This window comes from Jatropha curcas, chromosome 7 (assembly GCF_041381405.1).
Source record: "Jatropha curcas cultivar XTBG-Jc1 chromosome 7, XTBG_Jcur_1.0, whole genome shotgun sequence".
Classification (NCBI taxonomy): domain Eukaryota; kingdom Viridiplantae; phylum Streptophyta; class Magnoliopsida; order Malpighiales; family Euphorbiaceae; genus Jatropha; species Jatropha curcas.
The window spans coordinates 4,370,821-4,383,410 of NC_143157.1; the positions used below are offsets into that span (position 1 = coordinate 4,370,821).

Below are 12,590 nucleotides of genomic sequence, written 5' to 3' on the forward strand. Positions count from 1 at the left end.
GCATCCACCGACAAACATGGAAAAATAATGTTTGACAAAGAAGAGGAAGAGAATTGAGCATCAATCGAACAAATTCTCATAAAAGGAACAAGCCAAATTCTTCAGCTATAACATATCCGAGATCCACACCCCATATTCATTCTTCAGGCACTCAATTTCACTCTTTTTCTGACGAACCCACCATCCTTAAGCCAATAAGAAGGAGATTTTTGGAACCAGAAAACCTCCTCCTAGCGCATGAGCAAACTATACTGCAACAACATTTCTTGCTCCAGCTTTAGCAAATAAGAAGAGACATGACATTGCAGAGCTTCCTGAACCCCCTTAATGCGACATAACAACATCTTCTTATTAAAATGAATGTTACCAAACACCTCCTTATTCCAACGACAAGCCTATTCCTGCACATTAGCGAGAGCCCCGAAAATAGAAGAATGAGGAAACCTCCAAGCATAAGCTACCATAGTTGTAAAATCCTCCCCAATAGCCAGAGCGGCTTCAAATTGAAAAGGTTTATTAACAGGAAAAGGAGAAAACCCTTTAGTATCAAGCAACAGGGGGGAAATGGTCAGAAGCCAAGCGAGGCAAAGACATAGCAAAAGCTTATGGAAAGGCACCACGTCAGTCTATGTTACACAAAGCCCTATCAAGCTGCTATTGAATAACACCAATACTTGAAACAGAATGGGTCCAAGTAAACTGACAACCTGCACAACCCAAATCCAACAAAGAACACCAATCCCAATTATCAACAAAATGACAACAATTAAAAATAGAGGCCACAGCACCACCTATTTTCCCAGCAAGACTAGCAATATCATTAAAATCCCCAAATAAAAGCGAAGGAACATGCAACTGACTAGCTATATATACCATACAAGACAAAAAATAATCTCTCCGAACGCGAATAGGACTAGCATAAACTGCTGTTAAAAACTAATTAGAATACCTAGGATAAGAAATAGAACAATGCACACATTGGGTATCCACCACAAGCTCATGAATAGTGCAAGAATAATACTGCCACAGAACCCACACACCACCAGCAAAACCAATAGGATGAGACAGAATGAAATTCGAAAAACACAGCTTACAAACCACAGACACAGCCCGAGCATCCGAAATTTGAGGTTCAACGACAATTAAAATATCAAGCCTATGCACCCTCTGAATTTCATTAACTTGAGTTCAAAAACTCCTCTTACCCGCAGCCCCATAGTTCCGCATAGAAATTTTTAAATCCATAAGAAAAAATGCAAAGGAAAAGGAGGAACCCAGCAATTGGAACTCAAACTCGATGTGGACTCCGGCTTTGACATCGGTGATTGGACTGCCCAACAACCACATCATCTTTCTCAGTAGAAACATCACCATCCTCGTCACTAGAGGAGTTCGCAATGTCAACACAGCCAGCCGCCGGAGCACCACTGCCATCACTAGCAAACTGTGCCTGCAATAATGTCGAGAGACCGTAATAGTTTGCAGTTCAGGGGACTTCGGTTCCCTTTGGCACTTGGTACACCAACACTAATGGACCCCTCTGAACGCACTACCAACCCAGACCTCAAACCCCCGTCAGGCCCCAATAAAACATCTAACCTCGACACTACCGCAGAGGTAGGCTCCGTCCCAATAGACCGACCCACATCCAAGTCTTTATCCTCCAACCCAATGCTAACAAAGGATGGCGTAGCCAAAACAGTAGACCCGCCAGAAACACTAGATGGAAAAGAATGAGCCTACAGCAAACTTGAAGAACCTAGTCCATCATTCAAACTAGAAGGACCATTACCAGGCCAAAAATGAGTCTAAGAACAGGCCCTTTGGAAGACTCCAGTGCAACCTGAGGGGCCTTCCCTCTAGTTTGGCCCACACAATTTCTACAGGAGTTAATATAGCAAAAATTTTACATGGCCACCGAATCTTCATGCAACTATCCCTCCTCATTTGCCCAAGAAGCAAACCGATTACCAGTTGACTTATTAGATCGGGAATGATCCTTAACACTAAAAGTTAAAATCTTTTTGAAATTTTGACGCGGTCTACACTAAGCCACCATCCAAGCATCAAACCCATCATTTGAATTTTTAACATTCAAACCACTCTCCTGCATTGCCTTATCCTGTGAACCACCAAACTCCTTATTAACCTCAACTACCTCCATGGCAGAATCCGAACAGACCTCCGAGCGATGAACCACACTACCACAAGAAGAATAGAGGCTAATAATACCTTCATACTCCACCCTCATCCACACTCCACCAACAAAAACATGGGGATCAAAGACTGAGATAGGTCTAACTCAACATAAACTCTAGCAAACTTATCCCTAGTAGCCAGTGCAGTTTGACGATCAATTTTAATCAGAGTGCCCACCGCACTAGCCGCAGTAAAAAGAACCTCATCACAAGAAAACTCCATAGGAAACTCCATAAGCTGGATCCAAGTACTCATGGAAGAAAGAATAATCGTCGAAGGCTGAAAACCAGGCTTCCACTTCTGGATAGATAATGGTTGACCCCCTATTAAACATGGCCCTTCAGAAATAATACGTAACATATCCTCTCGATCATCAAATTTAGTCAAGTAAAATCCATAGCCTAAATCAATAACTTCCAAACTTGATCCAGGTTTCCCTAGCAAATTTAGGCGATTAACCAAAAAGGAAAAACCAAATGATTTTCCGTACACTATAACAATCAAACAATCAGTCCATTGTTCACTATGCTCTTAAATAACCTCCAGTGCAACCACTACTTTTAGTTTCAAAGGGTCAAAACCCTCATACTCCAAGCGGACTTTTCCTGCCCAGGCATCACCCAACTGAAAAACTTAACACTGAAAAATGAAAGAATGGTTCAAGGCCTGAGTTGATTGAGAAAGAAGACAATCACGAAAAGAGATCCCAGGTGCTAGTGAAAGATTAGAAACTCTAGGAGGTTGCCCAGCCGGGACTGGAACATCAACCGGCAGGGGAGGAGGAACCAGCTGACAGACAGACATATCAAAAAAAAAAAAAAAAAAACCCAAATGTCGATACTCTTTTCCCCACTTAACGTAAAGTTTGGAGTTTTCATTTCATTGATTTTCTTTGATTCATGTCAAAGTGATGAGAAAAAAAATATTATATTTTTTTGTTATACTTTAAAATAAAAATTCTTTTTTAATTATTAACTTTGAAATTCTTAAATTTTTTTATTTGAATTGCTCTTTTGATCTATTTTTACTTTTATTTTCTTATTTCTATTTCTAATTTTTTTAGGTTTTATTGTATCCATTTCGCGATCACACTAACTTTGCATTTTCTTTATTTGTTGTTGCTTTATTATTAATTAGATGGAAAGTTGCCGAGTTAAAGTACATCTAAAGACAGAAGGAGGGAGACTAGGAGGAGCTTAGACCTCGCAAGCTCCAAATTTTTTTAAAAAATTTCCCTTATAAAATAGTGCAACAAAATTATTTTTCCTTTGATTTTGACCTCTTTAATTTTGAAAGTTTTTCCTTGGCCCCTTTTAGGTTTGGAGTCCATATCTGCTCCTAGAATATTCTCATTCCTCATTAATGAGCTTCCATTTTTAATATATGAAATATTAATTATATTTTTTAAGTACTTATATTCAATTTTAAATAAATAAATCGAGTATTTCTTATTAAGTTTAAAAATTTATGTCTTAAAATAAATCATAATTGACTAGATTTATTTTTATGGTTAAAAATTTTGGAATTATCGAATTTTCATAAAAAGATATTGGTATAAGATTTTAAATTCCAAAAAAAAAAAACATTTGGAACGGAATGAAATGAAGTTTTATATTCCCAAGTATTTTGAAATAAAATTAAAATAAGGATCATTCCATTTCATACCGATCGAATTACATCCGTAGATAAAATAGTGTATTTAAAAAACCAAGAAAAAGTAATTAATTATGCCGTAGATAAAATAGTGTATTTAAAAAACCAAGAAAAAGTAATTAATTATGCTGTAATATGAGAATAAATTTATAAATTTCACTTTACTTATTAAGCCAATAGTTTATGCCAACCTTTTGAAGCATAATATATTTCTATATGTTCTTGCCATTGTTTGGCGGAAAGAAGCTTAAATAGTCGATTTATAGAAGTTACAACAGCAACAACATAAAAACAACACACCAAGGTCCAAACTACTTTTTATGAAAAAAAGCAAGCTTTTATTTTAATTTCTTTGAGAACTTTGAAATCCTTCAAGCTTTTGAATCTTTGGCTGCTTCTTTGGCTTTTCGTTTCTCCGCTTCCTTCCGATATTTTATTCCACAAGCATTGCATAATGACTGCAAGCAAAAGGTCAAATTAGTCCAACAATGATATATATATATATATATAAGTGACAAAACCATTTTATTTTTTTTATAACAAGGGATTGTTATCCTTTTCGGACTGTATAGTGTAAATGTTTTTAATTTTTCTGATAAAGTATAGTTTTCAAATATCGAACTTATATTTTTACTCTTATAAAAATTAAGTTCGCTTAATAACTGAACCAAATCAATTCAATAAAGATATATATATATATATATATATATATATATATATATATATATATATATATATATATATATATAATGATATACAGCAAATTCTTATGTTTTCAAAACAAACTCCATTTGAAATTAGTTGCAGTTACACTAGTTGAGTCAAACCAATTAAATATCAATTGTAATTAGGGACTGTTAAAATTGGGTGGCATTGGGACCCACAATAAACAGTTCTTTCTTTATCTACTACATCCTTATCTTGTCATATACAAACAAAAAGAAAAAGTGAAAATGAGACCAATCTTTTACCGTTTGCTTCTCTCAAATTCAAATCAAATGGATTGATTTGAACAGTTTTAGTTGAGTTGAAATGAATTTAGTATCTAATCCAGCTTAAATATAAAGTTTATATTTCAAATATTTTATTTATATAATATCTTACATGAAATTGATGAAAACAATATTAATGATGAACATAAAATTTTATTTTATGTAGAGAAAACTAAATTGATAACTTTTCCTAAATTATAATTTGTTTTTGAAAAGAGAAAATTGTTTTTTTAGTAATTTTTTTTTGTAAGCTTCCAAATAAGTATAAATTTTTTTCGGTTTTTCAATATCACAAAAACATCAATACTTCTCAACATTTCATTGAAATATAAAATAATAAATGCATAGAAATGTAAAATAAAATGTAATTTCATATAATATAGCAAAAGTTTACTTTCCCTAATTAGTCCTAAATATTATACTAATTAAGGGGATAGTAAAGCCAATTTCTAGCTTCTAAACTTAGGGAAGATCAACCCTCTTAAGAAAGTCATCTCTTTTTTTTGTTTTATTTTTATTTTTTTTTTTAATAGAGAGTAAAGCTTAAAGAATTATAAGCATGATTTAGGATAAGCTATACCACTAACATCATGAGTGAGCCAACAAGCAATCCGTCGAGGGATCTAACAAAACATGAGTTCCAAAGGAAAATTCCTACCTAATTTTGGAAGTCATCTTAAAACCACTCACATCATTCGACGTGAGTGAAACTAAGTAGCAAATGAGAGATTTAAGTATAGGAAAGTAGTGAGCTGAACCCAGTTAGAACTATGGCTTCCTTCCTCATAAAAAGAAAAAAAAATTGCTAACAAAACAAAAGAAAATAGTAACTTCTAGACAATTCCAATTTCCCAATATCATAAGACATCGAAGCATATTACACATACCTTGGGACCAAGAGGACCTTTACGCCACATGGGAGTATCATTAGTGTTGCAATTATAGTTGGTGCACCTCCTGTGAGGGTTAATGTTGTTCCCATTGCGTGGGCGCCTTGCAACAGAAGAGGACTTTCCAGTCTGGCGTGCCTTGAAAGGAGAGCAGTCAAGGAGTGTGTAGCTAGTCAAGCTATGAGGTTGAAATGGAGGCAATGTCAAACCACCATTGATGTTCTGGTAAGCAGGAATTCCTGTAGCATATTGCTGATGGTGCCTCAATATTCCATCGGTCGATGAGCTTCCCATATCATATGCCCATGAGTTCAGGTTTTGGCCCCCAAGAAGATTACTTCCTATGTTACCCATTCCTGAAACAAAAATGGTTAATTAATAGTCTTCATTTCAAAATCTAATAGCTGATAAACTCATTCTTGTACAAAAACTTAACCTTATAAACCTTTTTTATAGACAAGTTAACTACTTTATTAGTTTTCATAAAACACTAGGAAAAACTTAATAATTTCAGGTGTCTAAACCAAAGCCAATAGGCGCTCCTTGAAAAACCCAACCGGATCCGAAAATGTTACGTAAAAAAATCTGCAACTAAAACAATAAAAAGTTCATATGATACAACTATTATTTATCTTAAGACTGAGAGAATAAATAGTTAAAATAAAATCAAACACAAAGTCTTCATAGCCAAGCCAAAAAAAATACTCATTTCTCAGGCAATACATCTGCAAAATTATTCTGCTTCTTTTAACATGATAAAAAGCAACGTGTACTAGAGATGAGATCATACAATCCAGCCTATTAAACGTCAAGCTTATAATGTTCAAATCCAAATTTAATAGCAATCTTACCAACATTTCCCATGCGATTAATCATCCCATAGTGGTTTATAGCAGCTTGGCCTCCTCCAATGCCATAGTTGTTTGTAGCAGCTCTGCCTCCTCCAATCCCATAGTTGTTTGTAGCAGCTCGGCCCCCTCCTATCTCATAGTTGTTTGTAGCAAGTCCGCCTCCTGTCATCCCATAGTTTCCTCCTCTTATCCCATAGTTGTTTGTAGCAGCTCCGCCTCCTCTCATCCCATAGTTTCCTCCTCCCATCCCATAGTTGTTTGCAGCAACTCCGCCTCCTCTCATTCCATAGTTTCCTCCTCCCATCCCATAGTTATTTGTAGCAGCTCGGCCTCCTCCCATCATCATCATCGCATAGCTGAAAGTCGGTGCTGCCTGTTCAAGTACGTATATCAATTTTCACGTATAATATGATTTTTAGTATTTAAACCAAGAAATAAACTTTATATCTTTTATCTATTATTTATATCCATAAACTTGTATCTGTTTACATAAAAAGTAGTAAGTGTGAAAGTTTGTAACAACTGGATCCTATCTCAATATAATTAATATAGCATAAAATAAAAATAATAACAATGAGAAGTTTATTTATAAGTTTAAGTATCTTTTTAGGATTATAAAGGGTAGCATGGAATTTAGTTGAATTTATGCAAATTAACTAGTAAATGAAATAAAGAAGACAATAACAAAACAAACACAATAAGGTAAAAAAATTTTAGAATTGAAAAGCTTTCTAGATCATAGATTAATAAATAATAATAAATTAATCATTAAAATGAAAAGTAATATAAACTAAGCAGATATTATAAGTTCATACACTATGATTCCATATTACATTAGCTAATAATTATAAGAATTCAACTTGTGAAAGTAATTCCATTTTGGTAAACAGTAATAAAATGTAATTAAAAGTGTTTTTATTGTAAATATGACATTAAAAATTCTTATGATTACATTACATTTCATTATTTATCAAATCTAGCCTAAGTATCTAAGAAAAAGAAGTAACAAATTAAGTATATAGCTTAGTCTAAAAAAAATGTGCAAAATTTATGATTTTAGAAACAAAATTTATTATACAGGTGTAGTATTTACTCTCCTATATAAAGATATCATAATATTTTTTTCTTATGACTACTACCGAGTTATTCATTATGCGCCACAAGATACCAGGAAATCTATAGCATTAACATCCTATTATATCAAATTATGATGACGGTGTGATATTTACTCCAATTAGAATGATGTCAGAATATTTTCTCGTATCATTGACAAATTATTCATTATGCGCTACAATATGCTAAAGATCTATAGTATTCACATCCTATTAGATCACACCATGATGACAATATAATATTTACTCTCCTTAGAAGAATATCAGAAAATTTTCTCTTATGACTCCAAAGTTATTCACTACGCACCATAAGATGCTATGAAATCTATAGTATTCAAATTAACACAATCCTATTAAATGAAACTATGATATCGGTTATAATATTTGCCCCAATTAGAACAATGTCAGAACATTTTTTCATATGACCGATGAATTATTCATTATGCGCCACAACATGCCAAAACATCTATATAGTATTCACATACTATTAGATCACACCATATGATGCCGGGGTAATATCTACTCTCCTTAGAAGAATATTGGAATATTTTCTCTTATGACTGCCAAGTTATCCACTACGTGCCATAAGATGTCACGAGATCTATGATATTCACATTAACATAATCCTATTAGATTAAACTATGATATTGGGTATAATATTTACTCCCATTAGAATACTGTCATAATATTTTTGGTACGATTAACAAATTATTCATTATGCGCCACAAGAAGCCAAGAAATCTGAAGTTGTCATTTTAATACAATCTTATCAGATCGTATCACAATGAAAGATGTAATATTTACTCCCTTAAAAGAATGTTAGAATATTTTCTCTCATGATTACTAAATATTATTCATTACTGTGTCAAAAAATCGACCATATTTATAATATTCATATTGAAAAAATTCCTATTAGATCATGCCATGATGACAAATGTATTCTTTACACTTTTTAGAGTGGATACTAAGATAATTTCTTTTCAAATGTTTTTGAGCAATTTAAGAATAGTTAGTTAAATTAATTTAACTATAGTGTTTTTTCTTATTTTTCCATATATAATATTAAAGACCCTAATTAAAGATTTTATATTAATAATTTCTTGAAACTTTCAAAATAGGATAAATAGTTAGTATATCAAGATTTAAAATTATCTTAAGATTTTTCCTACTATCTAGTAAATTCAACTAATATTAGTAATTATTCACTCAAATTATTATGTAAAAGTATTGTGAGAAAGTAAAAAAAAAAAAAAAAAGCATTTGCAATAATGTAAATAGGACTAATATTTAAGAACACCTAAACTGAAATTATAATTTTAGAAGAGAGAAATTACATGTCATGTGTACGTAAACTTAAGTATGATATAAAGGATTTAATAAAAGGACATTTAATAAAAGGACTAATATTTTTTCATTTTTTTTGATAATGTTTGAATTTTTTTTTATTTAAAGTTAAATTATTGTAAACCATGGAATACGGGTAATAGTTTTGTCTGTCAAAATTTTCAAATTTAACGGAATAATCACTAAGGGATTAATAAATCAATTATTTTTAAAATGGGTTAAAAATATAAAGAAAACAATCTAATATTTAAGATATATTAACCTATTAGATCTAAATAAAATATAGATTATACTAAATTAATAATATTATTCTTTTCGGTTACTATATATATAATAAGTAAATAATCAAATGATATATATTATTTATTTATTGAAAAGTTAATTAAAACAAAACATTTTAAAATTCTCAACATAAATAGAATTGGAATAATTTTGATTTAAATTTTAGCCAAACACTACCATTCATGTGTGCAGTATGTGATGGTCCAATCAGCATATGAAAATAAAGCATTTTAAAAGCAGGTTGGTGTATATGATGTCATTAGGTTTTATTTTTGTCTTTACAGTGAAAGTCTAACTTTAAAGGGTAAAATTTTCCTTAAACAATTAACAAAATAATTTTTTTTTTAATTGTGAAAGTTAAAAAAAAATCAAAATCATTAAACAATTTAATTATTTAATAATAAATTATATTAGTTTTGGTGCATAATTAACATATTAAAGTGGATATTATTATAAAAAATGAATAATTTCAAGTTCTCCTTAAAAAAAAAAAAAAAATGATCATAAAAGTTTTGTTTTCTGGAATAAAATCATACACTAAGATCGAACTAGATCACTTGATTACCATAGTAGCTCATGCAAAAAAAGACAAGTTTTCTGTATAAAATTTTCAAGATCCACCTCAGACAATTTTGATAGACAACAAATCGGTTATATATATAAAATAAAAACCAAACAGAAAAAGAAAATTGATTTTTCTTTTCTATTAAAACAAAATTAAACTGAATTTTTTTTTAAAAAAATTGAACCAAACAGAATTGTGAATTCGTCAGTCCAATTTGATTCGATGGGATTTATTATTTTTTTTTTATAAATCATCCAAACAGAAGAAAACAAAATCTTAAAATATTTTAGAAATTGACTAGCTTAAGCATAAAGAATTCTACCTGAGCTATTATATACCAGAAAAAAGAATTCTACCTGAGAGGCAGTGTAGGGGCCACCCAAGTTAAAGTTGGCAAGATCAGGGGTTGTGGGGACATGATTAACATGTTGCCTAAGATGAGAGGGATTTTTAGCCTCATATGGTAACCCTAGTTTCAGTGTGAGGTCCACCATTTCCACTTCGCCATTGTTATTACAGTAAGCTGCTCCATTAAACAATCCAGAATCCATCTCTCCTTGCTTTTGCTTATGAGATCTGAGTTTTATATAAAAATGGGTCTTGTTAAAAACAGAATATATAAAAATGACTCTAGCAATATATATATATATATATATATATAAACCAATGGTGATTTATGTGTGGACCTAAGTTAACAGAAGAAAGGTGGACTAGATATTGCCTCTAACTGTATATTGGCTGTACTGGAGAAACAATTACCTGCACCCCATATATATATTCAGCCAATAATTAGCTCACTGAGGGAAAAAAAAAAGGATAAAACAGTAGCAAAAAGTGACAATTTTTCTAAATTACAATTAATTATATGGATATACATATAAATAGAGGTAAATATTGTTTTAGTATAAACTTATTCAGACCAGTGATAAAAAGAAAATTAGAAAAAGAAAAAGTAAAAACTAAAAATTTTAAGGATTGGTCAACAAATAATCAGAGTTATCCATTTGCCATTGCCGTTCATGCATGAGAGTCTAAACTGAAGCACTCAATGTGTATAAATCAAAATGACCTGGAATTCTGACACATATACTACAAATGGACAGACTTGATTGTATCAAAAGACAAAACAATTCATCATAGCAATAGAGAGAGAGAAAAAGAAGAGAGAGAGAGAGAGAGAGAGAGAGAGAGAGAGAGAGAAGAGAAAGAAAGAGAAAGAAGAGAAAGAGTGATGATCTTGATTATCAAACCATCAAGATCTGATTTTTAAGATCAAATGGTAATCACCCTCTTTTGAGGAATACCATTTTAGTTGATCCAAAGCCAACATCAGACATGATATAGAATATGTACAGGACTTGCATTCACCAAACAAAAATCATGCATACACTCAAAAAACAGAAAAAAATAGAAAAAAAATCATTTTGAAAAAAATTTCACAGTAACAAAATATTTAGATGGGTATAAAAAGGTCATTACAAGAAGATAATTAGCCACCTTACAGAAATGTGTATACATATATATATATATATATACAAAGGTGGCCAACTCAAAAATGGAGAATTCCGATGCAAAACAAAGAGAATAGATATAAACAATGTGTTTGGGTGAAATAATGTTCGTGGGAGATTTGTTCTAACAAGAGATTGTTTAAGAAATGCAGGTGGAAACCTTAACAAGTTGAAAGAGATATGGAAGTGTGTGTGCACCTTGACAAAGAAAGGAGGGGGTTGGTGGAGAGAGAAGAGACTTACAGGAGGCTAATTGTAAGGGATCAATTAACCTACCAAGCTAGTAATTGCTGTTACTTTGTGTGATTTGAATGGAAAATGAAAGACCCTATATATAGAGTTCTTAGAGGCAAGGATCCTAATATTGAAGGCAAGCAATTCAAAGTCCATGTCAATCAAAAATAATAAATATTTTACAATTACAAGAGCTACTATCTTCGCAATTTTATTTTTTTCAAGCTAGATTATTATCTTTTGATAGGGATTACCTGTGCAAATAAATAGATGGGGTCCACTAGTTAATTAGTGCCTGGTTTTCCAAATTCAAATTTTGGATCATTAATTTGAAAATGGTATTCTCAAACTATATATATTACTTGATCACTCTATTATGGGATTCATTTCAGTAAAAAAGACTCAAGTTCTTTAAGTAAGAGATTGAGTATTCGATCATTGTGAATGAAGAAAATCTCTGTTAAGAGTGCTTATCCCTTATGAGTCTAATGCGGCAGGAGCAGAATTAGCTAAGCCCGATGTGTTAAGGACACCTATGGTTATAAACAAAAGAAAAAAAGGGTTGTAAGTGTGAGTGTATTTCAAAAGAATTCACTTTACTTATTTAATAGACTTTAAAATGATTTGTTTATGTGTGCTTGATATTGCATTTTTGAAAGGTGTAAAAACCGATTAGCCTTGCGTGCTCAAGAATTGGGCCGAAAGTCCAAATATAGTCCAAACTGATAATTTGCTCCCTGCACATGAGGCCTAACTCAAACTGCATTTTATTTTTTTTTCATATCTATTTTATTTCAATATTTTTATTATTTTTTTAATAGAGAACTTCTAAATTGAAATTCTCTTTTTTTTTTCAAGTATTTTTCTAAAATCTTGTTGTTTGCAAAATCATGTTGTACAATTTACGGCGTTTAAACTGATCTCCTGCAATGTTAATCTAATCAATTGCAAATGTTC

The 12,590-nt window shown here is 31.6% G+C and overlaps 1 protein-coding gene across 3 annotated transcripts; it reads right to left on the minus strand.

The window, feature by feature from the left end:
• Positions 1 to 3,988: 3,988 nt before the first annotated feature.
• On the minus strand, positions 3,989 to 11,745 carry LOC105650892 (uncharacterized). 3 transcript variants are annotated; one of them, XM_089724248.1, is made up of 5 exons: positions 11,643 to 11,745; positions 10,245 to 10,464; positions 6,586 to 6,958; positions 5,732 to 6,090; positions 3,989 to 4,310 (listed from the first exon to the last, which is right to left on the minus strand). In XM_089724248.1, the coding sequence occupies exons 2-5, from the start codon at positions 10,437 to 10,439 to the stop codon at positions 4,224 to 4,226; spliced, it is 1,014 nt and encodes a 337-aa protein (XP_089580374.1). In that variant the 5' UTR covers positions 10,440 to 10,464; positions 11,643 to 11,745; the 3' UTR covers positions 3,989 to 4,223. The 3 variants fall into 3 exon arrangements, with proteins under 3 accessions (XP_089580374.1, XP_089580373.1, XP_089580375.1); XM_089724247.1 differs by having other exon boundaries at positions 11,598 to 11,708; XM_089724249.1 differs by lacking the exon at positions 11,643 to 11,745 and adding an exon at positions 10,575 to 10,655.
• Positions 11,746 to 12,590: the final 845 nt, after the last annotated feature.